Genomic DNA, 24,905 nt, shown 5'->3' with positions numbered 1-24,905 from the left:
ACATGACTTGTGAGGCTACTCCCTCCATATATTAGGAGCCTCCGAAGAGGAAAAATAAAGTATCTTCCAATATTTGGGAAGATCTACCTCATCCCCAGCCTCCTGCACTTCAACAAAAGGGCCCTGAGGACTAGATGGGAATCTGCTATGTTTAGTGCTACTATGGAGAGACATCATAGTATTAATCTTCTTTCAAATTTTTAAATGGTAGAAGAAAAAAGACGTTTGTATGATATATACAGGAACTGAAGTGTTCTACCCTTTACGGCTCTATCGGACTAGCCGTATCCCTTTCAGAGGAGGATGACATTCTTTGGAAGTGCATTTAGTTTACAGTGCAAAACAAATAACCTTTTGGAGAAGTTCCTGGTCCCATTACCATTCATAGCCTGAAGCATGAAGCAGAGGCACTATGCATAAGAATGTACATTGCTAGGCTATAGTTCAGCACCATTAGCTGCTATTAACCCTAGCTACAGCAATGTAGAATGTGCCAAAGGAGTAAGCCTGTGTACACTAACCTGACCAAGCCATCCACCTGCTCTGTCCCTCCACAGCCAGCAGCAGCTTTCACATACACAGTGCTGAGACCAGCCTCCTCCATGTGTGGCCGACGTCTGACGCCAACAGCCACGCCCCCGTAAATTATGGCCCCCTCCCTTTCCTTTCAAGGAAGGTGTTTTCCTGCGCTAGAAGCGTCCTGTGGACCTGTAAGCATGGTGGGGGTGGGGGGTGTTAAATCCTCCGCTGATGCGGCCGCGGTCTGCCCTTTATATTTTTCTCTTTTTTTTCAAAAGAGAGGCAACTGTCTTCGCATGCCCCCCGAAGGGAAATAAAGCCAATCTGGGGGCACAGGAAGAGACCAGACCCCCCTTTTCTTACCAGAGGGTCTATTCCAGCTGGTGGAGAGGAGAGTGAAGGCTTCTGCTGTTTCCAGCGTCAGGATGGTGAGTGCTCAATACAGCCCCCAGTGGTGACATATAGGCATGACATCATTATACATAGAAGGAGAAATTCCTGAGAAAATCTCCCTTACCTTATCCTCGCAGCAGGGTTTTATCAGAGATAAAGACCCAATTATTCACCCTTCACGGTAGGCTCCGAGACCTTATAGAAAACCTTTAGGAACCGGGGAACTCTCAGGTTATCCCACAATCCTGGACCTGGGACAGCACCCTGCCAGTTAAACTTTATGGCCTCACTACCAAAAAGAAGTACTGGATCCCAGGGCCCAGCTCTCTAAAGAGAAGCGTTCGCAAGCAAAACCTTGTTTCTTCAGATACGATGCCCAGGTACCATTCATTTAGCCCATGAAAAGACATCAGAATGGATCCTGTCAGCATGGCTAGCCCTCATCAAGGATTACTACCCGTGGAGCTCAGAACAGTACATCTTTACTCGTGACCAACACCTTAGACACTGGCGAAAAAACTGAGGACTCCCAGTAATGGGAGGGGTTATATAGGGGAATACACGCCTTTAGGGGTGTGCCAGTGTCCAGCACCTGTTGGTATGATATAACTCACATAGTAATTACTATGGCTCGGTGTCCCCTGATGTAAGAAAATAAAAATGTATTACTTTTATATTTTACTTTTGAAATACAGAAAGAGATTTTAGGACACTCGCACATTCAACAGGGCTTTATTTACAGCGCTTCCTATTCATTCACTGAAACAGACATAGTAAAGACACATGACCATTTATGTACCAGTATACTATCTCAGTATTTGTGAACGAACAGCAAGCACAGGGGAGACAGCCGGATGTGTAGGGGAGATTGAAATTATTTGCTGGTGCCCTCTTGTCACTGGATCCTGCCACTGTTTTCCCTGTTGCAGGCCTCAAAGGATACATGGGGTATACGGGCTGTGTAGGGGACAAAGCATATTTGTTACTGGCAGCCAGCAGGAAGGATCACTGTCATTTTTGAATGAATTGCTACAAAATTATTGAATTTGAATGAATGGTTTGCTATGATCAGTGGCTTAATAGCCACTGATCACAGCTGTTCAATCATGCAGCGGAGTCAGGAGATTTACTCTGATATAAGTTAATGGTCACTGAAGTAACTATAAGCTTAAAGCAGAGTGGGAAATGCAGCTGATGTAAGGCATACTGACTCGTCAGCTGGAAAAGTTTCTGCAGGTCCATATACCTTACATCCACTGCAGCAAAATGGTTTAAAATTCTGTGCACATTAAATCCCCATAAATACCTTAGAATTTTCTTTATTTCTGTGTCTACAATTCATGTTACCCTCTCACGGTCTCCCTTTGTAGTTCCCCCATTCAGATGTACCAACAGCAGAAACTGTAAGTGATGACAAGGGATGAAGCTGGGTGAAAGAGCACATCCTTGGCATCCCTATAGACCAGCATATTCCTCTCTGCTGGTCATTGGATGGTGCAGCCTTTAGCAATGTTTTGTTAATCAGCTGCTTGGTTACTGTTCCAGAAGCAGGTCTGATAGAATGTAATCAAGCAACTGATGGGGCAGACTGTATGACTAAAATAGACACCATTCAGTGGGGATGAGGATGTGGTCAATATTGCTTAAAGCAAGACAAACAAGGTCATTCATATCCGCCTAGGAGCCCCACCTACAGGTGTAAGGGACGGACTTCTTTTGCAGACCACTGGAAAACCGTGTTAAAAATGAACTAACAATAACTATATGTACTGCTTCTTAAAAATCAATACACACTGTGTATGTATTGCTTATTAAACCATTTACCTTTATAGTATTCATAATGGTGCCCAACACAACTCGCCCACTGTACATCTCCTCCAGATCAAACTCCTTCCTGAGAGACTGAAAGACTCCATTCATAATCTTCTTCACCTGATAGAGAAATCCAACACACACATGTAAAGATCTACATGAAAACAGGTGTTGAGAACACAGACATTATGGGCATTTCTGAGTCCCTCTGTTGTGGGATTGACAACTGCGTGCACACACAAAAGAAAAAAATACCTGTCCACATATTTATGTGCAATTTATTGGTGTCAGTACCCTGCTCCTAACCCTAGCTGTTAAAACAGTAGCAATTACCAAGGTTACCAGAGCTTGGCAAATCATTTAAAGTGGCACTCCATCCAAAAGGGGAAACTCCGCTTGTTTGCATCGTTGTGCAGCAATCTACTAAACTTCCGCCCCCCCCCCCCCCCCACCATTTTCTGGGAGACCATTCAGAAGAGACCATTCAGAAGGGACCATTCAGAAGGGACCATTCAGAAGGGACCATTCAGAAGGGACCATTCAGAAAGCGCAGCGTGACTTGCACATGTGCAGTAGGAAACAGGCTATGAAGCTGCAAGGCTTCACTTCCTGTTTCCCTTAGTAAAGATGCCAGCACCTGCACCTAGAGCCAATGGATGGATCGGCTTTGGGTGCTGACATGGTGGTCTCCCTGGACAGGTAAGTGTCCTTATATTAAAAGTCAGCAGCTACAGTATTTGTAGCTGCTGACTTTTAATTATTTTTCCCCAGGCTGGAACTCCTCTTTAAATTTGGCTTGGCATGAACTAGACTGGCCTATAAAAAAAAAAAAAACACTATAACGCAATGTGGGCTAAACCTCACACATGAAGTCTATTGATAAGCACTGATGGGCTCAGTCGTATTAGGTTTAAGCCTGCCAGGAAGCCATCAATGCACACCTCCAATCATAGGCAGTAAGACATTCCCGCTGCCTATGACTGGCGGTGTGCAGTGCCGACTTCCTGGCGGGCTCAATCAAAAAATGCCGGAGCCCATCGCTACTGATTGGTTTGCAAGGCTGGGCTGCACTGTGCCTAAGAAAGTAAAACAGCTATGAGCACTGGTAACATCAGAACTGTTCACAATGAGTACGTTAAAACAACTAAATCGTAAGGTTTCCAATAAAATACAGCAACGTGGGACAACAAAACGATACAAAGTTATAGCAAAAAAAGTAATGTGTTTACTATATTAATCCATCAAAAGTTTTCCTTTAAAAACTGTAGTACTAGCTTATAACTCAAATGTATATGCCAGACCTACAGATTTTAAAATAAAACTCTTTATGGATATAAACATATGAATTTTATGATAGAACGTTGTATTGTACTGGTACCTGAAAGCGTCCCATGTTGGTGTATTGTTTGTTAGGGATGGTGGTGCTCAACCCTCTAAGGTTGAGATACTCCCTGGAGCTCTATATTATTTAAAAACTTTTTTTCCTCCAGTGAAAATCAGCAGCATAAAAGAACAGAGTTATATATCCAAGTTTTTCATACATTTTCCTAAAAAAGAAAAATCCTACGTGAAGCCATCAGCCATTTAAACATAACAGTCTAAGGTTCCGGCTATTAGTTCCTGTTCTGTTAGCCAGAATACCCTTAATGGTGTCCTGCTAAACCTGGTTTTACTTTGTTGCTAAGACTTTCCTGACTTCAGACCTAAGCCTCATGCCATCACTTTTTTTTTTATCAAATAATTTTTATTGGGTTTTTCAAGTTAAAACACACAGACACAAGCAAGCCATGTTACATTCCCCAGAACCCCTATGTCAGGAGCAAAAGTTGGAAAGAAAACAGAGTATACATACATAAGCTTAATAAAATAACAAGCGCGAGAGGGAGACACCGTTTGAGCATAAACCATGTGTGATTAGCTTGGAACTTAAAGAGGGATTTCACTGTAAAAAAAAAATATTAAAAGCCAGCAGCTACAAATACTGCAGCTGCTGACTTTTAATAAATGGACACTCACCTGTCCTAGGATCCACCGATGTCAGCAGCCGAGGCCGATTGATCTCTCGGCCGCTGCCGCCGCCATTCTAGGTGAGGGAATCAGGAAGTGAAGCGTTGCGGCTTCACTTCCCGGGTCCCTACTGCGCGAATGCGTGAGTCGCACAGCGCAATGGGAATTGTCCGCGCTGCCTCTGGGACCCGTGTGTGTCCCAGCAGACAGCGCGCCGGGACAAGAAGAGGCATAGACCCTCGTGGGAGTCTATGCCCGGAAGTGGGTGCAAATACCTGTCTTAGACAGGTATCTCCACCCCCTCCCCCCTGAAAGGTGCCAACTGTGACACCGGAGGGGGAGAGGGTTTCCAATGAGCGGAAGTTCCACTTTAGGGTGGAACCCCACTTTAAGAAAAATAATAAATGCACTCACAAATTGTGAAGAGGAACACAGCCTGTTATCAATAGGAGAGTGGTCATCTGGAGGAATGCAGAGATTGGCAGGCAAGTAGCTGGCATGTGCAGAGTTTGGCCAGGAAGGTGCTATGTGGATGAAGAGGAGAACCGCCATTTAGCCACCACACAAGCCAGGTTGCCTGTGCTTTTCAGTCCCCAATGCAGTACATTTTAATCCACAATGCACAGGTTCCCGGCTGAAGTTTATATATACACACTCACACACACACATATTATATATATATATATATATATATATATATATATATATATATATATATATATATTTTTTTTTTATATAAAATAAATCTTTCCACGTGGTCCGTCATAGCTGCACCGGAACACTTACATCCTAAACAAACATTATTTAATAGCTACATTCAATGGAGTAAGAGAGTATGTAGAGTAAGGGAAGGTTATAACCCTTATCAGGTTTTTATTTATTTATTTTTTTGCAATCCGTGTCCCATTGGAGAGATTTACCTTCACTCCCTGTCTCAGTCATAACATAAAGTAAGAGGAAAGCCCTCCTAAGTAATGGCAATCCTTGGTAAACACCAGAACCAGAGTCCCTTATTGGAAGATTTACCCTCTATTCCTGTTCTGGTGACCACTCAAATTTATAAAAAAATTTTCTCTCTTTTTCGATGATAGCAGTCACACAGATAATAAAGAGGGGGAATCTCCCTAACATGCACACTGAGCAATAAAAACTGACAGTTTTTCTAATCCTTCTCCACTCAACTAAACAACTAAAAAAAAAGCAAACAAAAGAAAAAAGGAAGGCATTTTGCCTTCAGTTATACTGTAATTATAAGCTATACTGCTAACATGCCTGTTGGGTGTCAGACCCAAAAGCTCACCTCTTCCGTGGGGTCCGTAGCCAGATTTCTGTCACCATCCCTCGTCTGCGTGCCTTCAAGTTGCTCTGTTAGGGTAATGACCTGAGCCTGGAGCTGGGCGCACTGACAGGAGACACAAGAATGGCATGTAAGTAGATAAGATTTGGGATTCTAACTTTGCAAAAGAATATCTCTTAAAGCAGGGCTCAAAATTTCCAGTCCTTAGCTACTAGCCTGGCCTTAAGAATTACCACCAGTTGACCCATCCAATCCTTACCATGCCTCTCCCCTAATTCCGCCACCTAAACAAGACCTGTAAATTATCTCATGAAATTACACTGTTAAACGTTTTATGCAGCATTAAGTTACAAAAATAAATATTAACAACTTTAACAATATTAACATAAAGCAATGTAAACATAAAAAGGAAAATAAGTTCTTTAAAAGGACATGGCACAAGAGATGGTCAGGGACTGCGGACATGGCACAAAAGATGGATGCTAAAGTGCAAAATACTCAAGCACTGGTATGGTGAATAAATAATCAATATTAAGAAAAACAATAAAAGCTGCACCAATATCGGTGAACCCTCACTTTTTCAAATGCAAAAAAACTATATAAATTATTAGTGCGCCAATATCAACAATCAATACAATAATCTAGTGCCATAAAAAAAAAATCAATGATCATGTAAATAAATTAATAATAAATAACCATGTATATAAATGAATAAATGAATTAAAATTGAAAGTGAATTAAAAATTAATCAATGTTCCATAATTAATACTCTGTGTATATAAATAAATTAAAAATAAAAATATAATTATTGCATTCCTTGCGTATACAAGTCTGCTCCTGATGGAATGGGTGAATCAAGGATCTGATCAGCTACAGCTCTTCTATCCAACTGGTGATGTCCACAAGACTCAGGACATAATCCTCAGAATTATTCATCACTCAGTCCCTTTCACCGCTGTTCCGCATATACCACTTATCTCTTGCTCTTTAACTTTTAAACTTTCATTTGCCATAAAATGGCAAGGAGACAGGGGATAGTGTACTACTGTGATATACAAAATAGACTTTATATATGCACGTCGATCCACTAACAAAACCTTTCCAGTCAAAGCATGGGATAACGGCAAAACATCAGATTGTACTCCTCCTCACAGCCTCTCCGTGCCTCTGAACACTGTGGGCTTGACGTCACTGGCTCCTATTAATTTATTTACATGATCATTGATTTTTATGGCACAAGATTATTGTATTGATTATTGATATTACCGCACTAATAATTTATAAAGTTTTTTTTACAAAAGATGGATGGACGTAGCACAAGAGAAGGTCAGAGACTGCAGGCATCCTACAGGAGATCGTCAGAGACTGGTTTAGCAGATCTTGCCCAATTTACTCACTGTGTCTGTGTTGTGTCCCTCTTCTCAGCATGGTGGTGTGTCTCCTCTATCAGTGCTGAGCCAACACCATGCTTTTTCTTTGGTGTCATCCTTTTGGCTTAGAGACTGCACTGGAGGGCACAGTGGTCAGACAAACTGCAGGTAGAGACAGAGGATGGAGCAGCACCTCTATTGTGGCTGGAGATGTCAGCGCCGGTGAAGTAGATCCAATTCCATCCTTGCTCTCAGGCCACGCTTGACCATGCACCCTCCAGTTCTGTGAAGTTATTTGTAGAAACCGCTGAGCTGCACCATCACATCACTGGTTGCACAATCGGTTGGTACACCACTCCCCTCCCCCTGGCCGAGCGCAGCGGAGTCCTGCAGAGTGGCACGTGCAGTCCCATGGCTGGCCCGAGGCCTTTTTTATGGATGTATGCCATGGCTGCCTTATGCTGGTGCCGCACCTGCTCGCCCTCAGTTTATTTCCACTCATCTAATTGGAGCAAGCGAGTGTAAATTTTAAGGGCTGTCTTAAAAGATAAGTTCACCTTTGGGATACATGTTCCACCTTAAAAATGGGTGGAATATGTAACATGTTCTCACTCCTGCAGCGTCTCCCAGATCCACTACATCTAGTGACAGGAAGCGGGTGATCTTCTCCCCCTGCCCTCATCTGGGCATGTCATTCATTCACAGTGTTCTGTGAATGAGAGAACTAAAAGTACTGACAGCCTTTGTGGCTGTCAGCTTGTAGTTCTCAATGAACTACCATGGCGCAGTTGGGTGCTCTGGTAGTCCATTGATTCTTCCTGTCTGTGTGTATCTGCCCACCCACCCATACGAGGTACAAGCAGACAGATACACTGACAAGTCTGCAGGATTTCTGCATAGAATCCGTGATCTGCTGATCACAGGTGCAATGCTTTCCAGGCTCCTAGTAAAAAAATATAAATAAATGCAGAATTTTTTTACCTGCAAAAAGATGTACATGTATTACATTTTTAAAAAGGTGAACTTATCCTTTAAGGCATTCAAGCTGATCATACTTATCGAATCAAGTAGTACAAAGTATCAAGAGCTGTAAAGAAATCCATGTGTATGCAGTCATGAGGTCCAACACAAGTTATTCCATTTATGTTATAGGCCCCTTTCACACGGGCGCTCTGATCAGGTCCGCCTATCAGTTTTTTCATGTAGACCTGATCGGACGCCTTATGCACCTCTATGGAGCTGCAGATGTCAGCGGTGACATGTCTGCTCCGATCCGGTCTGTGGAATCCAGACGGATGGAAACCCTATTTCCCCATCCATCTGGAGATTTGGGATTGGATGAAAACGGACAGGCGGTCCGTTTTCATTCGATCTCCATAGAGGACAGTGGGGCTTTTGAGTCCTTACACAAACAAACCCGTGGGAAAGAGCCCTTATACTCCAACTAAAATTACTTGTATAAAGTGGAGATGTTTTTTGCAATCTGTGTCTGTTTGGGAGAGTTCCCTGACTTCTTATCACAAGAGAATGTAATGGGAAATCTCCAATGGGAGTCAGACACAAAGTAGAATGGGGAAATGGTATTTTTCTGCCCCAATCTTCCTGTATTGGGGACAACCATTTCCCCCATTTTTTGTAAGGGTGTCACAGGAAGTAAGGCAAAATCTCCCCAATGGGGGTCCCAGACAAACACGAACATGACAAATTTAACTCTTCCCTGCTCTAGACATTACAAATCATTTTGACTGGATGTGGGCTTTACACAGACTGTTACACATGAGGTAAATATACAGTTGTAGGTAATGTTCTGTCAAAATTACTGAATTTGAGGAGTAAGAGAAAGACTCACCTGCTGTCTCAGAGGCTGGAGCTGAACTACTTTCTCCTGGAGCTGAGACACCATCTAATAATATAACAAATGACACTTATAAAAAAATGTAAAACACATTAGAAAAAGAATCCGCTGGGAAGTGGCTTCATATAGAGGACATTACACATGCAGATATCACTTGGGATTGCTTACCAAGACTCTGTGAATATTCTGTGGATCGCAGCCCACACTTAAAAAAATACAATTGGGTGGTACTGGCGCAAGCTGTTAAATGTAATACTTAAAGCGGAGTTCCACCCAAAAATGGAACTTCAGCTTTAAGCACTCCTCGCCCCCTTACATGCTACATTTGGCATGTAATATTTTGGGGGGGGAGTGGGGGCTTCATTAGGAGTGGGACTTCCTGTCCCACTACCTCCTTCTGCCCAGGGACCGCCAAGGCGACTCCTCCTTTCGCCTTAGATGGCCCCTCCCTCTAGGGGGGCGATCTCCTGGAACACGCGACAGGTCCCAGGAGATCGCCTGTCCACTCTGGGAGTGCAGCGTGACTCGCGCATGTGCCGTGCGTGCCCAGTCGTGAAGCCGAAAGCTGTCAAGGCCAGAGTGGCAATGGAGACGCCGGCGGAGAAGAGGGGGATAGGAGCTGCACCCTGTTCAGCCGCATCAATGGACCATGGAACAGGTAAGTGTCTGTTTATTAAAAGTCAGCAACTACACTTTTTGTAGCTGCTGAGTTTTAATAAACATAAAAGGCCTGGAACTCCCCTTTAATCTGACAGGGGATGAGGGAGTAAAAACATTCAATCAGGGGTCGGCAATCTGAGTGAGGCTTGTGGATGTAGATAGGGCAAATAAGTCAATGCACAGGAAGCAGATGACGGTCCAATGATGATTGTCGGGGACAGTTCTGTACTTAGAGCAAGCCTCTTGAGGGAAGCAGAAGCAAAAAACTCCAGGAACGAGTAAAACAAGGATAGAAGTGCTGTACACTGTATGACAACTTTTTTAACAAGGCATAAAAGCACTTACATCTAGTTAAGGTAAATGAAGCACATCCTGGAGTCCTGTAAGATGAGTCTCTGTGCTGGCTGGGAGCAGTGGTGGTTCAGTAGCCTTATCTCCCATGGGCACCAATTGCCATCACAGCACAACGCAGACTCATCTTACCAGACTCCACATTTACATTACCTAGATGTAAGTGCCTTTATGCCTTGTTAAAATAAATGTCATACAGTTTACTTCAGCGGTGCTTCTATCCTTTTTCCCTAAAAAAAAAAAAAAAGAAAGAAGAAGTGCATATAAAGATTTCACTCACCTCTTCTGCTTGTTCTTTTGCCAGATCAATGTCATTTTCTTTTGCACGGGATTCTCTAAGCTTCTCATTGAGAGATGTGATCTGGCTCTGGAGAAGTGTACACTGAAGGGGACAAAGGAAGGCCAATATGAAGAAGTTACAAGCTGGCTAGTGTCAGATGAGCTTTAAAAACCTTCTCTGAGCAAGTCAAATATTCTCTGTTCTCTAATATATCCTCAACCCTCTACAGTCCCTGCCCCCTTTTTAATTAATTAATTTAATTAGTCATTTCTGAGGTTCAGGAAACATTACCCAGCTTCAGGTTCTACTTCTTCCAGTGGCACATGAAGGAACCAGTGGGGCTACATCACATAGAATGCCCTGCAGAATTAGTTAAGGCAAGTCACCTAGGCAGCAGAGGTGAATGGTCCCCTGAACAGATAGCGCCATCACTAGAACACTTAGTAGGCAGCACTTTCTTATTAATTAGGAGTCAGCCAGTGGTTTCTTTAAGAATGGCCTAATAATAAGCTGAAGTACTTGCTTGAATTTTTATTTCTGCCCTGACAACAGTTTGTTAAACATTTATATGTTTATATATACATACAATCATGTAAAAAGTAAGTACACCCTATGACGAAGGCTTAAAAAAAGCCTTTGCTGTCTAAAAAGAACATCCGAGCAAGAATAAAATTTGCTATTGATTATATAAGCAAATAGACTTTCTGGAACAATGTGCTGAAGACTAATCAAAGATAAATGTTGTCTGGTAACAGTAGACACGTTTGCCACAAAACAGACAGTATTTCAGAAGAAAATCCTAACAACTGTGAAGCATGGCGATGGAAAGGTTATAGTTTGGGGTTGCTTTGCTACTTCAGAGCCTTGGTGGCTTGCAGTCATCAAGTCTATTATACATTCTGCATCAAATCAAAGTGTGCTTAAAGTAGAAGTTCACCTTTCGTAATGGGTCTTAGATTGTGAGTAAGTAATTGAAGGCATATAATAATGCTTGACTGTTTAGACTGTAATGGGAGGTTACCGCGGTGGTCAGGAGCAGTGTTGTGACAGGACGCACTGTATTTATATAAGCGAGTGGACCCTCACAGTGACAATTATGTGGTCTTATGGAATCTGTGTTCCATGGTCCACAGGAAGCAGGAGCGTCCGCAGATGCTGCCGACAGCAGTGGTGCATCCCGTAGGGTTGCCTAGGCAACACTAGTATATATAAAGGCTCAGGGTAGGCGGCCCGCCCATCTATTGAGGAATCCCAATCAGAAATCAGCATGCGTATAGAGGGGAGGAGCTGAGCCAGTGAAGTCACGTTGCCATCGTGAGTATATGCAAGTGGTAAGCGAGCAGATGCATATACACATTCTGTTTTAAACATTTGATCTTGTAAGTGTGCCTAATTTGGTGCTGTTTTAATAAAGCAACTAGCAGAGAGCACGATGGAGTCTGTGTTTGGGATATCATGTGAATTGAGAGAAGCGGAACCAAGCTGTAGGCGGGGAGTGAAGGAATGAGTTTCCTGATCTGTGAAGTTATCAGCGTAAGTATACAGCTGAGAGAGCGTAGGAGGATCTGCTGTTTTGGCGTTGAGGAGAGCAATCATGAAGGAGTAAAGGAGTGACCAATATTTGAGTTTTTTAACTCATCTGTGAGGTGAGCAGGCAATTTGGCTGGTGATGGTGTGCACATGTTATTGATCCCAGCGGCGGATGGTTTTGCGCCTTGATCTGAAAAGGCGGAATCTTTTGCTACAAACCATAAGCTTGAACAATTACTTGTCAAATCCATTTAGCAATGGTAGATTTTGATGCTGCCTGTACTTTCTTAGGACCCTCTGGCAATACGAACATAACATCCGTTTTGCGAACCTGAGCCGTCGCTTCCAGATAGGCTTTGACTGCTCTCACTACATCCAAAGAATGTAGTGACTTCTCTTCCGTAGAACAGGGACTTGGAAAAAAGGAAGACAGAACAATATCTTGGTTTAGATGAAAACCTGAGACCACCTTCGGTAGAAAACTAGGATGAGGGCGTAACATCACTCTATCCTTGTACATTATCAGATACGGTTCTTTACAAGAGAGTGTCGCTAATTCTGATACTCTTCTGGCAGAAGAAATGGCCACCAGATAAATTCAATTTCCTTGTCAACAGAACTAAGGGAATCTGATGTGTCGGTTCAAAAGGCTGCTTCTGTAAAGCTGGCAGAACCTAATTCAAATCCCAAGGGTTCAGAGGCGCCCTAACTGGAGGATTAAAGCGCGTTACCCCTTGTATAAAGCTTCGGACCAAAGAATGTGAAGCAAGTGGACGTTGAAACAGAACCGATAAGGCAGAGACTTGGCCCTTGATGGTACTCAAGGCCAGTTTCATCTCTAACCCATTTTTCAAAAATTCGAGGATTCTGCCTATGACATATTTTCTGGGGTGCCAACCCCTGGATTCACACCAGGAGACATATGCTTTCCAGACTCTATGATAAATCATTTTGGAATCTGGCTTTCTTACATTAATCAAGGTAGATATCACAGGGCCCGAAAGCCCATGATTCTTCATAATGTGGGTTTTAATAGCCAAACTGTTAAATTTAGCGTTTGTAAGGTAGGATGGAATACCGGTCCCTGGGATAGCAGGTCTGGACGGGATGGTAGGGTCCAAGGAGAGCCTACTGCCATCTTCACTATTTCTGCATACCAAGCTCTTCTGGGCCATGCTGGGGCCACCAGAAGCACAGACTTATTTTCCTGCCTGATCCTGCAAAGCAGTCTTGGCAGTAGCAGAATAGGAGGGAACGCATAAATCAGAGAGAACTGATGCCATGGAGTAGCCAACACATCTGTCCCGCATGCAAGAGGATCCCTCATTCTTGACACACAGTTGTTGACCTTGTTGTTGAACCTGGATGCAAAGAGGTCCACATCCGGAGCCCCCATCTCTGGCATATGGCCAAAAAGACATTGGGGTGGAGAGACCATTCTCTACCCCGAAATGAAGACTACCGATATGCACATGTATTTCTGCCCATATTAAGATCTGGTTTACTTCTTCCTGAGCTGCACGACTCTCGGTGCCCCTTTGGTGATTGATATAAGCCCCTGCTGTGGCATTGTCGGACTGGATACTGACAGGGCAACCCTGCAACCTGAGTGTCCAGGCATTTAGGGCTAGATACGCTGCACGGATCTCCAGAATGTTGATGGGTAAGGCCCTCTCAGTCCTGGACCATCTCCCTTGGACAGTCGACTGTTCCAGGACTGCCCCTTAACCCGAAAGACTGGCAGCTGTTACCACTGTCCAGGTAACTGGTAAAAATGATTTTCCTTTCTGCAGTTTTTCGGGTATCAACCACCAGCTGAGGCTCCGACACGTTGTAGGGGACAGATGCATTGGAAAAGCTAACGCCTGAACCTTCTTGTTCCAGGCCGATAGGATACGGTTTTGCAGTAGCCTTGAATGAGACTGAGCGTAGGGAACTGCTTCGAATGAATCCACCATCTTCCCCAACAACCTCATACAAAGATGAATAGAAGGACCCTTCTTTGCTCTGACTACCTGAAGCAGTTCTCTTATAGCACTGATCTTTGCTTTGGGTAGGAATACCCTCTGCTGGGCTGTATCTATGACCATACCCAAATACTCTAGTCTTCTTACTGGTTTTAAAGAAGACCTCTCTAAGTTGAGGACCCAACCTAGGCGTTCCAGGTAGTTGATTGTGGTGACCAAATTTTGGTCCAGGTGGGCTACCAACCGGTCTTATCAAGAGCAAGTCGTCTAGGTATGCTATTATCGTTATACCTTGGACCCTTAATCTGGGCAGAGGAGGGGCCAAGATCTTTGTAAACACTCGAGGTGCAGTAGCTAGCCTGAAAGGCAGAGCTACGAACTGAAAGTGGCGTTTTTCTACTTTGAAACGCAGGAACTTTTGATGAGCAGGGAAAATAGGTACATGCAGGTACGCATCCTTGATGTCTATTGATGCTAGAAGTTCTCCTCCTTGTAAGATGGAGACTATCGATCGGATCAATTCCATGCGAAAGGACCATATCTCTAGAAATCTGTTTAGATCTTTGTGATCTAGAATGGGTCTGACATCTCCGTTTGGCTTCGGTACCATGAAAAGGTTTGAATAAAACCCCATTCTCTGCTCTTGCATGGGACGCACCATGATAACTTTTTGCGACAATAGTCGCTCCAATGCTAGAAGGAGAGACTTCTTTTTCTCTGGTTACATTTGATCTGAGGAAACGAGGAGAAGGGAATTCTCAGAATTCTAGTTTGTAACCTAGAGTTATTGTGGAGACCACCCATTTGTCCTGAAATTCCTCCTGCCAGAGCCCTGAGAACTTTAGTAGTCTTCCCCCCCACTCGAGTGAGCGGGGGCGCCCCTTCATAAGGAGGTCTTAGCGTTTTGTCTTTAAGACCTTTTCTCCAAGAACTTAAGAACTTCTTTTGTCCCTGGGGTTGACTGAGTTTTAACCTTAGAGCCTGACGGAGGAGGCCGTCGTGACTGCCTGGAGGCTGATGCCCCTGGCACTGGAGAAAGCGCCCGTTTAAAGGAGGGACGTTTACTCCTTTTCTTGACTGCTTTTCCCACTAGAGATCCTGTGGATATAATTGTCCAAGTCCTCTCCAAACAGTTTTGCACCACGAAAGGGAAATCTCGCCAGGAGTTTCTTACATGGTGATTCGGCTGACCAATTTTTCAGCCACAAGATTCTACGCATGTGTACCAATCCAAGCATAAGGCGAGAGGTCTGAAGGATAGAATCTCTGATAGCAAAACACAGAGCTGCTGTCTCCCTTACCTTATCCAGCTGCAGAGTCTGAATAACAGACCCAATCTTCACATCTCACGGTGGGCTCCGTTAGGAAAAAACCTTCAGAGACTGTGGCCCCCTTGAATAGGGGGATCCGCAGTTCTGGACCCGTAAAGCACCCTGCCAGGAATATGGCAGCACAGTGGTGTAGTGGTTAGCACTCTCACCTAGCAGTAAGAAGGGCCGCTGGTTCGAATCCCAACCACGACACTACCTGCCTGGAGTTTGCATGTTCTCCCTGTGCCTGCGTGGGTTTCCTCTGGGTACTCCGGTTTCCTCCCACAATCCAAAGACATGCAGGTAGGTTAATTGGCTTCTGTCAAAAAAATTGTCCATAGTATATCAATGGGGACCCTGGATTGTGGGCTCCTTAAGGGTAGGGACCAATGTGAGTGTGCAGGGATAGGGACAATTGTAGACACTCAAGTTGAACTTGATGGACTGGTGTCTTTATTCAACCTAACTAACTATGAAACTATGGCTGAAAAAACCCAAATACTGGATCCCAGGGTCCAGCTCTCTAAAAAGAGAAGAGTTACAGGTTAAACCTTGTTTCTTCGGACACGAGGCCCGGGTACCATCCAATTCGGCCTGGAAAAGACACTTTGAATGGACCCAGTTGCATAGCTGGCCCCAGTAAGGATATTCCAGCGGAGCTCAGCACAGCACAACTTTACTTGTGACCAACACCTAAGACACTGGCAAAAAAATGGAGGTACCTCCAGTAGGGGGAGGGGTTATATGGGGGACTGAACTTCCTGTCTAGGGTGTGCCATTGTCCAATCACCTAGTGATACCCTATAACCCACCAGTAATTACTGAGTCTCTGTGTCCCGTGATGTACGAGAAAGAAAGTGAATTTTGGAGCCGATTGTAACGATACACTTTACACCAATAGATCCTCCAAGGAATAGTTTAGAAAGAAGAACTAGAATGTAATGAACTGCATTAGTCAAAGATTCAGTTTCATTTCTACTGAAATTTTGAAACAGGTTTTCATGCAAGGAAAACCACAAACCTCTTGCAGCTGAAGGAATTTTGCATGTAGTAGTAGCAGTGGTTAAGAATTTCACAGAAGCCAATATTAGAGACTGGTGGGTGGTTATACAAAACGTGTAAAAGAAATTTCTGCGACGGGACAATGCCAGCTCTACATGCCAACAATGTATTTCCACAGTACACCAATTAATATTTTTGTTGAGTAACTAATTGAAAATGCATTTTTTCCCCTTGTACACCACCACTATCTGTAGGCACTGTTTGAATAAAGATCAAATGTTTGCCTGTTCACATGTTGAAAAAAGTCCACAATTTCCATGGAAGTTGAGAACTCTGTCCTTGTCCCAATGTAACAGCACTGGAAATCTAACCTGATAATCAAAAACACCTGCACTGACACTTTAAAGGGGAGTGGGTGGCATGCTTCCCATAGCTGGGTACTAGGACCCTCATTAAAGTGTACATAATTCATAGCTCTTGCACAGGTTTGCTTGAAGTAAAAATATTAATCATTCATCCCAGTATATGGATCACCTTCTCTTTCAGTGGCTGTAGTTGTGTGGCTTGTTCCTCGAGCTCCAAGAGTCTTTGCTCATCATGATTGTGGGAAGAGGATAGCTATATAAAAAATAAATAATAATAATAATAAAAAAGGGGGAGGGAGAGAAAGAAAAAGATGATCAAATCTAAAGCATGGAATGGGTTTTCCAGGTGACAAAAACCTTTCACACAAATCAAAACCAAGAATTTCTTTTAGCCTTCAATTTCATGTTAGGCCATCAATTATTTAGAAGAAATACCCTGCCATCTTGACAAGCAATAGGGACAGTTTAAAACGTGATACATATGAAAATGTTAAAAAGAGACTCAACTAGATACGTGAAACAGAATGCCTAAACTGCAATTTAATTTGATGCCAGTGACATCTGTGACACCACTTGAGAGACTTCCTGATTTTCTGATACCAGGCCATGAAATTAGTAGCATAATGCCGCGTACACGCGATTAAACTATCCGGCGGACAAACTGCCAGACTTTCCGAACGAGCAGATCTGCCCACACAGTCCATTTGACTATGGCGAGAGTCTGCCTGACTTTTGAAATGAACGGACTTGCCCACACGGAGGTAAGTCCGTTCATTTTGAACGCGGCTCCAGGTAGCCGGGACTAGCGAAGGAAGTCAATGTCGCCTTCAGGATGTTGACTCGACGCTCTCTGTCGCTACAATGACAGGGACGCATTGTGCGGCGACTTATATTAGGGACAATGGGCGGGGACATCGGCTGATGTCCCCGCCCCTTATGATGTCAGAGTCCCAGCATCCTCCGGGACTGTGACATCATCCTGTGACCCTGCCCTTTGTCCCTATACAAGTCGCCGCACAACGCGTCCCTGTCATTGCGGCCAGAGAGAGCGTCGAGTGAAGAAGAAGGAGGAGGAGGCAGCGGCGACAGAAGACAGGGCCATCGCTAGTAAAAGAGCTGGAAGAAGGAGCAGAGGCCGGGCAAGAAGAACCAAAGAGGGGGACAAGACCCCCGAAGTCGAAAGAAGACCCCTGGACGGCGACGAAGAAGAAAGCCGGGCTCCTCCGCTATTAAAAGAGCTAGCAAAAGAGCAGAAGATAGCGGAGGAGTCCGGCGAGAAGACCTCCCAAGACGGAAGAAGACCCCCGGAGCTGTGCAATAAATTATTTTAAAACCTTGTGTTGTGTTTTAGTTACATTTTTTTCACCAGATGAATGAGTAGGGGTACATTGTACCGCATACTCCTTCATATAGGGAGGGCGGCCAGTATATGGGGGCCCCCTTTTTAAAGGGGGCTCCCGGATTCCGATAAACCCCCCCCTGCCCGCAGACCCCGACAACCAACGGCCAGGGTTGTCGGGAAGAGGCCCTTGTCCTCATCAACATGGGGACAAGGTGCTTTGGGGTGGGGGGGGTGCAGGACCCCTCCTTCCCCAAAGCACCCCCCCATGTTGAGGGCACGCAGCCTGGTACGGCTCAGGAGGGGGGCGCTCGCTTGTCCCCACCCCCTTTCCTGACCAGCCAGGTTGCATGCTCGGATAAGGGTCTTATATGGACCTTGGGGGGGGGGACCCCCACGCCGTTTTTTCCGCAACATTGACTTCCTTCGCTAGTCCCGGCTACCTGGAGCTGCGTTTAAAATAAGTGCGCGGGAATGTCCGTTCATTTCAAAAGTCCGGCGGACTAGCAAACAGGCGGCCAGACTGGAGTCCGGCGGACAATTTTTGAGTCAAAACTACTTTCCAAGTCCGCCGGACTTTTTGGGGAAAAAAAAGTCCGCCGGAGCCCACACATGGCGGATTGTCCGGCACACCAGAATCCGCCGGATAGTCTGATCATGTGTACGCGGCATAAGAGTCACTAGGAAAAAACAAACCAACAATCTTGCCGAAGTGGAGCTTTAAACACAGTATTTGTTCCTACTGACCTGCTTTGCAGCTGCTTGCTCTCGAGCTTTTTTCAGAAGCTGCCTTAAGTTTTCAGTCTCTTCTTGAAAACTTTTCCGCAACTCTTCCTGCTCTTCTTCTGCTTGCTGCCGCTCCTGCTGAGACTTCTTCTTCCGCTCTGCTAGGCTCTGTGTCACAAAACTGGAGGTTATTATAGATATAACCATAGACAGCTTATTACCTGCACCTTCATATGTGGGCAAGTCAAATTGAGCATATGGTAGAATGGTACATAGGCAGAGGTTACCGTCAGTAAAAACTGCATATCAAAACAATCAGTAGATCCAGAGATATAGGCAAATTACCTTTTACACTGAATATCACTTTTTTCTGTAAAAGCCAATTTAGACAGCAGTAAAAGCCCTGAAAGAAGTTCTAACCTTTCCCCACCCTACCAAAGCTAAAAGTAAAGTTATGGTCGGAGTTGGGCTTTAAAGCTGAGCTGGGATGCAGGCAGCTAATATATCATCCACATGAAGTATTGGTAAAGGGTTTATGACATAATTGAGGTCTGATACAAACAAGGTCACCTTTTCTACGTTTTTCTTCTCCACCTTCAAGTCAGAGATCTCGTCTTCCAGAGCCGCCAGTCGCAGCTCCAGGTTCCGCCGGCTCTCCTTCTCATTTTTGGCTTGGTTCTTGGTTTGCTCTGATGTTTCTTTCACCTCTGAAAGAGAGGTTGATATGTAAGATTTGATAATGTATACCTAGGGATGAAAGGCTTACACTACTACTTTCACCGAGTGTGGAGAGGTCACTGACCTATGAGCTGTGCCCGTAGAGAGGAGAGCTCAGCCTGACATTTCTCTGCCTCCTGCTGGGCCGCCACTAGCTGTGTCCGCTGGTCCATCTCCCTCTTCTGATATGCTGTGACCTCCAGCTGCAGACGTGATACTTGGCCAGTCGCAGCTGACAACTCCTCTGCCACCTTGGCCTGTGATACATAAGGGGTTGAAACCACTGATATATCAAATCTAGAACAGTGTGGTTGCCTATAGCAACCAGACGTAAAGGGTCAGTCTGTTAATGTTAATGTTTAGTCCTGGATGGACACTGGTGGACTAAATGACTCGCTGAGTTTTTGTTTTTTTTCTCTGGCAGCAAGGCAATGAAGTCTCAACTTTGTTATTCTCATTTCTGTCCTATGAGAAGAGTCACTTTTCATGCTGGAAGAAATACAATATATGTATATATGTGATCCGACGCACAGCTGACCCCCTGTAGCAGTGAAACTGCTATAGAGCGGTCCGCAAGTGGTTAAGAAAAAATAAATGAATAAATAATCACACACGCACACTAAAGGTAGTATGCTCCTATAACAAAACTGTTACACAATGGTACCACATCCCAATATTGAAATAATCAAAAGGAGGACAACAAAAGAGGATCCGGGACTTTACTGTAAAAAATAAAAAGGAAATTATCAAAAATTGTTTATATTTAAAAGTTTTACAATTCTTTAATAATAATAATCAAAATTAAAAAGCTCGATCAGCTGAGTACATATTGTGAAAACATAAAAAGTCTTTGATAAAAACATATATGAGTAATGTTATATGCTCTATATACACACACATACACACACTAAAAAAAACATATAATATTATTTTGAACCATCAAAGTGTAGGAGAAAACCCCAACGCTTTTCAACTTGTAAGTCTTCCTCAGGGAGTTTTGCTCTCTGTGAGGATTGCATTTCTGTCCATGCCCCACCATTATTACAAATCTTTTCATTTCCATTACAAACAATATATATCCCCTGAAGGCCTCTATCCACTTTGCTTACTGTGGACTTGAAGAAGTGCCCTTTTGTAACATTCAGCCTCACCTAAGATTCTGTATGTTTAATACTGGATGCAAGTGACATTAACATTTGACTATGTGTTTTTCTGAAGAATTGATTTATGTTTTGTAGAGTACTATGATAGGAGATGTACTGAGATAGATATAATCAGTGAACAAAAATCTCCTGAGGAAGACTTAAGTTGAAACATGTTGGGGTTTTCTCATACACTTTGATGGTCCAAAAGATTATTATATAGTTGCAATAATGTATATATAGCGTACAATACCCATTTAGGTTTTTATGAAAGACTTTTTATGCTTTCATAATATGTGACAGAGTTTTTTAATGCTGAACATTAATAAAGAGTTGTAAAACTTTTTACACACTATTTTTGTCAATTTCCTCTATTATTTGGTACTGTAATGTCCCAGATCCCCCTCTTTTTGATTATCACACACACAATAACAGGTTTTGATTTGCGTGATGTGAAAATGACATAAGTTCTGAAATATTACATAAAATAAGCAGCAAAGCTAAATGCAGAGAAAAAGAGAGAAGCCCCCAAAATCCTCACCTGGTATGTGCCCTCATCTATGTGCAAAGCATGCTGGGAAAGAGAAAGCAGCATCAGTGAGAACAAGCCAGCCAATCAAAGTTAAAGAAAGACAAAAGCAGCTTTTTCTAGAAAAAGAGGGATGCGCCAGGACCAGATAAATTAAATGAGTTTGTAAACCACTAATAGGAATCTAATACAAGAAGAATATTATTGCCATTATATTCACATAAAGAGAAGAGAATGTTAGTTTGCATCTAGCCACCAAACACTGAGAGATCGAAAAATACAAAGCCAAAAACACTGCACATATTTCCAAAGATAGCCATGCACTACACAATCTAACTGTCTAGCTATACATTCACCCTGCAAAAAAAAAACAATCGTCTCCCTTATCCCGCTGCTCTCAGAATCTGGTGCAGCTGTGCATGGTAGCCAATCAGCTTCTAACCTCACCTTGTACAATCAAGCCTTGGCAAAAATAAATAAAAAAAAACACCCGGAAGCTGACTGATTTCTATGCAGAAGTGAGGCTGATTTTGCACTCTTCAGCTTTAGTAAATAAACCCCAGTGACTGTATCTGATACACTGACTTGACTGATAAAAATATGAGCCTGCCTGTCTGGAGATTGAGTAAATTGCTTAAAGTGATTGTAAACTCGTTTAAAAAAAAATTATAACAAACATGTTATACCTCCTCTGCAGTTGGTTATGCACAGAGCAGCCCGGATCCTCCTTTTTTTGGGTCCCTCTTTGCTGTTCCTGGCCCCTCCCGCCTATCCGGTGCCCCCACTGTCAGCAGCATCTTATGGGGGCACTGGAGCAGAGTCACTGCCCTGTGTCCATTTAGACACGGAGCCCCGACCCGGCCTCACCCTTTCCCGATTGACAGCCGCGGGAGCCAATTGTGACGCTGCTGTGTCTCAGCCATTTAGGAGTGTTCCAGGTGCCTCAGACATTTGTGGACATCGCTGGAGAGAGATCGGGATCAGGTAAGTAATTGGGGATGCTACACAGAATGTTTTTTTTTATCTTAATTCATAGAATACATTAAGATAAAAAATCTTCTGCCTTTACAACGCATTTAAAAGAGGCTCTTGCTTTGCATAGTTGTTGGTGAGTTTAGATAAACTGTAAGAAGACTGTATAATCAAGATATGTATGGCCAGATTTAAAAATACACATACACAGACACCAATAAAGAACAAAAAAATATAAACAGTGCAAACTATACAATGAAACTAGAAGAAAAAAAAACACATGAAATTTTACTTGTACAATCTCAGTTTTAAAGGCTACATTCACCTTTAGGGCTACGCCCACACAGGCACATCATTCTTTCACAGGTTCCTGTGAATGGACTACAAGAACCATCAGCCTTTGCGGCTGACAGCTTGTAGCTCCCAATGAACTGTGGGAGACCTGGTTAGCGCTATCGTAGTTCACTGATCTTCCTGCCATTCATTTACTGCCTGCTTGCATTGGTGGTACGAGCAGACAGGATCTTGACCCTGCACCAACGATCCCGGGTGCAATGCTTTATAGGCTGAAGAGTAAAAAAAATATTATAAATGCACATTTTTTTACATGCAAAAAGATGTGCACTTATTAGAATTTTTTTTTTTTCTACAGAAAAGGTGAACTCATCCTTTAAACATTTTCCTGCAGTAATAGTTTTGATATGGCTCCACAATGCTGTGCCTTTTACGTTTCAATGGACAACAGAAAACAAATGACATCCCACTTATAGGCAACAGGTAAATAAACAGATGAAATACATGCATAAGAGATGTTTTACCAGCCAAAGGATTTTTATTATATCTATATAATTTACATGTACATGCACTTTTCTGTACGGCAGCTAGGCAAAACCAATCTGTTCTCTCCTCCTATAAGCATGTTTCTTGTTAACATGCAATTACAGCAGCACACGTGCTGCCTTCCCAGTTTGAGCCTTGTAGAGGGGATTGTAATAGGCCAATACCAAGTCAGGTAATCAGGCAGTTACAATAGTCACTTTAAAAAAAACAAAAAAACTAAATAAAATAAAAACGCTGTTGCCTTGAACTATTTAGATACTAATCTAGATTTTTCAAACAGCTCAAGATTTACATTCAATTTCTCTACCCCCAGATCCTAAAAGTTAGGGATTTTACCTGAGGACCTTGTTCCATCATCATCCAAGTTAATGTTGACCCGCTTATCGTTCCTTGCTGGTAAACTTATAACCCAGAAGTGGTTGTCTTCCTGCCCCCGCCCCACATATGCTCAATGGCAAAATGCTGTTAACACTATATTGGAGAGAGAAAAAACGGACATACCAGCATAGGGGCTGCCCTAAAAAAAAAATATGTCAAAAAGTGTGGTTTTCTTGGCCATCATCCTCCCTATAAGACTCCTCCCTCACCCTTTCGCTATACCTCATTAGCTGACCTGCAATTTCTGTTACTGTATATGCCTATATAGAAAATTGACAATTCGTATTGTTTGCTCATTCTTGTCTCCTCACTTGTCCTCTAGGGGTTATACCGAATCATTGTTTGAAATTTATAGATATGTTGGACATATTGTATAAGATGCTCTTGCTACAAAAATGTATGCTACCTGGGTGTATTACACTGTATACAAACACACAATATTGGCACACTCAGGCTGAAAAAGGCATAGCCATATACTCCTATATTGTAAAAAGACCGTATAATCTATAGTGAGATATAGGAATCCATAATTCCAGAAAGGTTTGCTGTCCTAGTGGCTGCTGGCTCTGAAGAAGCTAGAAGAAACTATGGAGGGGAGAGGAAAGAAAGAAGAGCATAATCTAAGTGTAGCAGTGGAGAGGTATGGGAGGAAACACTCACAAGATTAAGGCTCCAATGCACACATGACGTTAAAATACGTTTATTAGCTTTTTCTAGCGTTTTTCCATGTTAACATTTTTTCTTCATTTTTGCACTGTTTTTCCAATGGATCAAAAACGCTGGTGAGCAACGTTTTTGAGCGTTTATCAAGGTTTATCAGCGTTTGGCGTTTTTTGTGGTCAGAAAAACGACTCCTGAACACGATTTAAATACAGCCCATAAACCCCACTGTTTAAAAGTTCAAAAACGTCCATGTGTGTATGGACACATGAGATAACGGAGTGGAGTTTGTGGATTGTTTAAAAAAAATGCCCAAACTCCAAAAAAAAATGCCGTTTATGAGCTCCAGTGTGCATGGAGCTTAAGTATAAAAAATGTGTTGGATAATATTGTTTATCTGTTTTGCCCAAAATCTGTGTCGCTCCACGAGTGGTGCCAATCGATCCAGCGGCGCTGGCAACTTCCAGGTATCTCGGGTACACCTGGAAGACGATGATGACGCCACTACTGGGTCCAAAGTAAGCGGTCGTGGCCACGCTCCCTATTGCTACACTTAGATGGTACTGCTTTTGGTCTTTCCTCTCCTATTAAACTGTATACACATATAGTAGTTATGCACAAAATTCAGTATCTGTATTAATGCTTTTTGGATATTTTATATTCAGGATGAACTTGTATTTTCCTTTTTGTTTTCCTTTGTTATTTTGTATACTCTGACTTAAAAAAAAAAAAAAAAAAAACCAGAAGAACGAAACACTTAATGATTTTTTTTTTTTTTTGCAGTATTTTGTTTCCAAATACTGCAGCCAGGCAACTAGCATTTCAGAAGAATTTCAGAGATGGCAGTGTTCACATTTCTCTCAGTACTGGTTTTGTTTAAAAAG

At 43.1% G+C, this 24,905-nt stretch overlaps 1 protein-coding gene across 4 annotated transcripts in view; it reads right to left on the bottom strand.

The window, feature by feature from the left end:
* FKBP15 (FKBP prolyl isomerase family member 15) overlaps positions 1-24,905 on the bottom strand; it is a 118,807-nt gene that overhangs the window by 16,751 nt on the left and 77,151 nt on the right. For 2 of the 4 annotated variants that reach the window (XM_077475119.1, XM_077475127.1), the window contains exons 20-28: positions 21,184-21,216; positions 19,586-19,757; positions 19,354-19,490; positions 18,805-18,951; positions 16,888-16,971; positions 10,545-10,646; positions 9,248-9,301; positions 6,032-6,133; positions 2,737-2,844 (exon numbers count right to left, since the gene is read on the bottom strand). In XM_077475119.1, the coding sequence (XP_077331245.1) occupies positions 2,737-2,844; positions 6,032-6,133; positions 9,248-9,301; positions 10,545-10,646; positions 16,888-16,971; positions 18,805-18,951; positions 19,354-19,490; positions 19,586-19,757; positions 21,184-21,216 (939 nt within the window). The remainder of the gene's footprint in view (positions 1-2,736; positions 2,845-6,031; positions 6,134-9,247; positions 9,302-10,544; positions 10,647-16,887; positions 16,972-18,804; positions 18,952-19,353; positions 19,491-19,585; positions 19,758-21,183; positions 21,217-24,905) is intronic. The other 2 variants (XM_077475137.1, XM_077475144.1) reach the window with 1 other exon arrangement.

This window comes from Lithobates pipiens, unplaced genomic scaffold, assembly GCF_037356315.1.
Source record: "Lithobates pipiens isolate NorthernLeopardFrog02 unplaced genomic scaffold, aLitPip1_a1.2 Scaffold_1, whole genome shotgun sequence".
Classification (NCBI taxonomy): Eukaryota; Metazoa; Chordata; class Amphibia; order Anura; family Ranidae; genus Lithobates; species Lithobates pipiens.
Note: the sequence above shows the minus strand (reverse complement) of the source record. Positions and strands in the feature narration are given on the sequence as shown.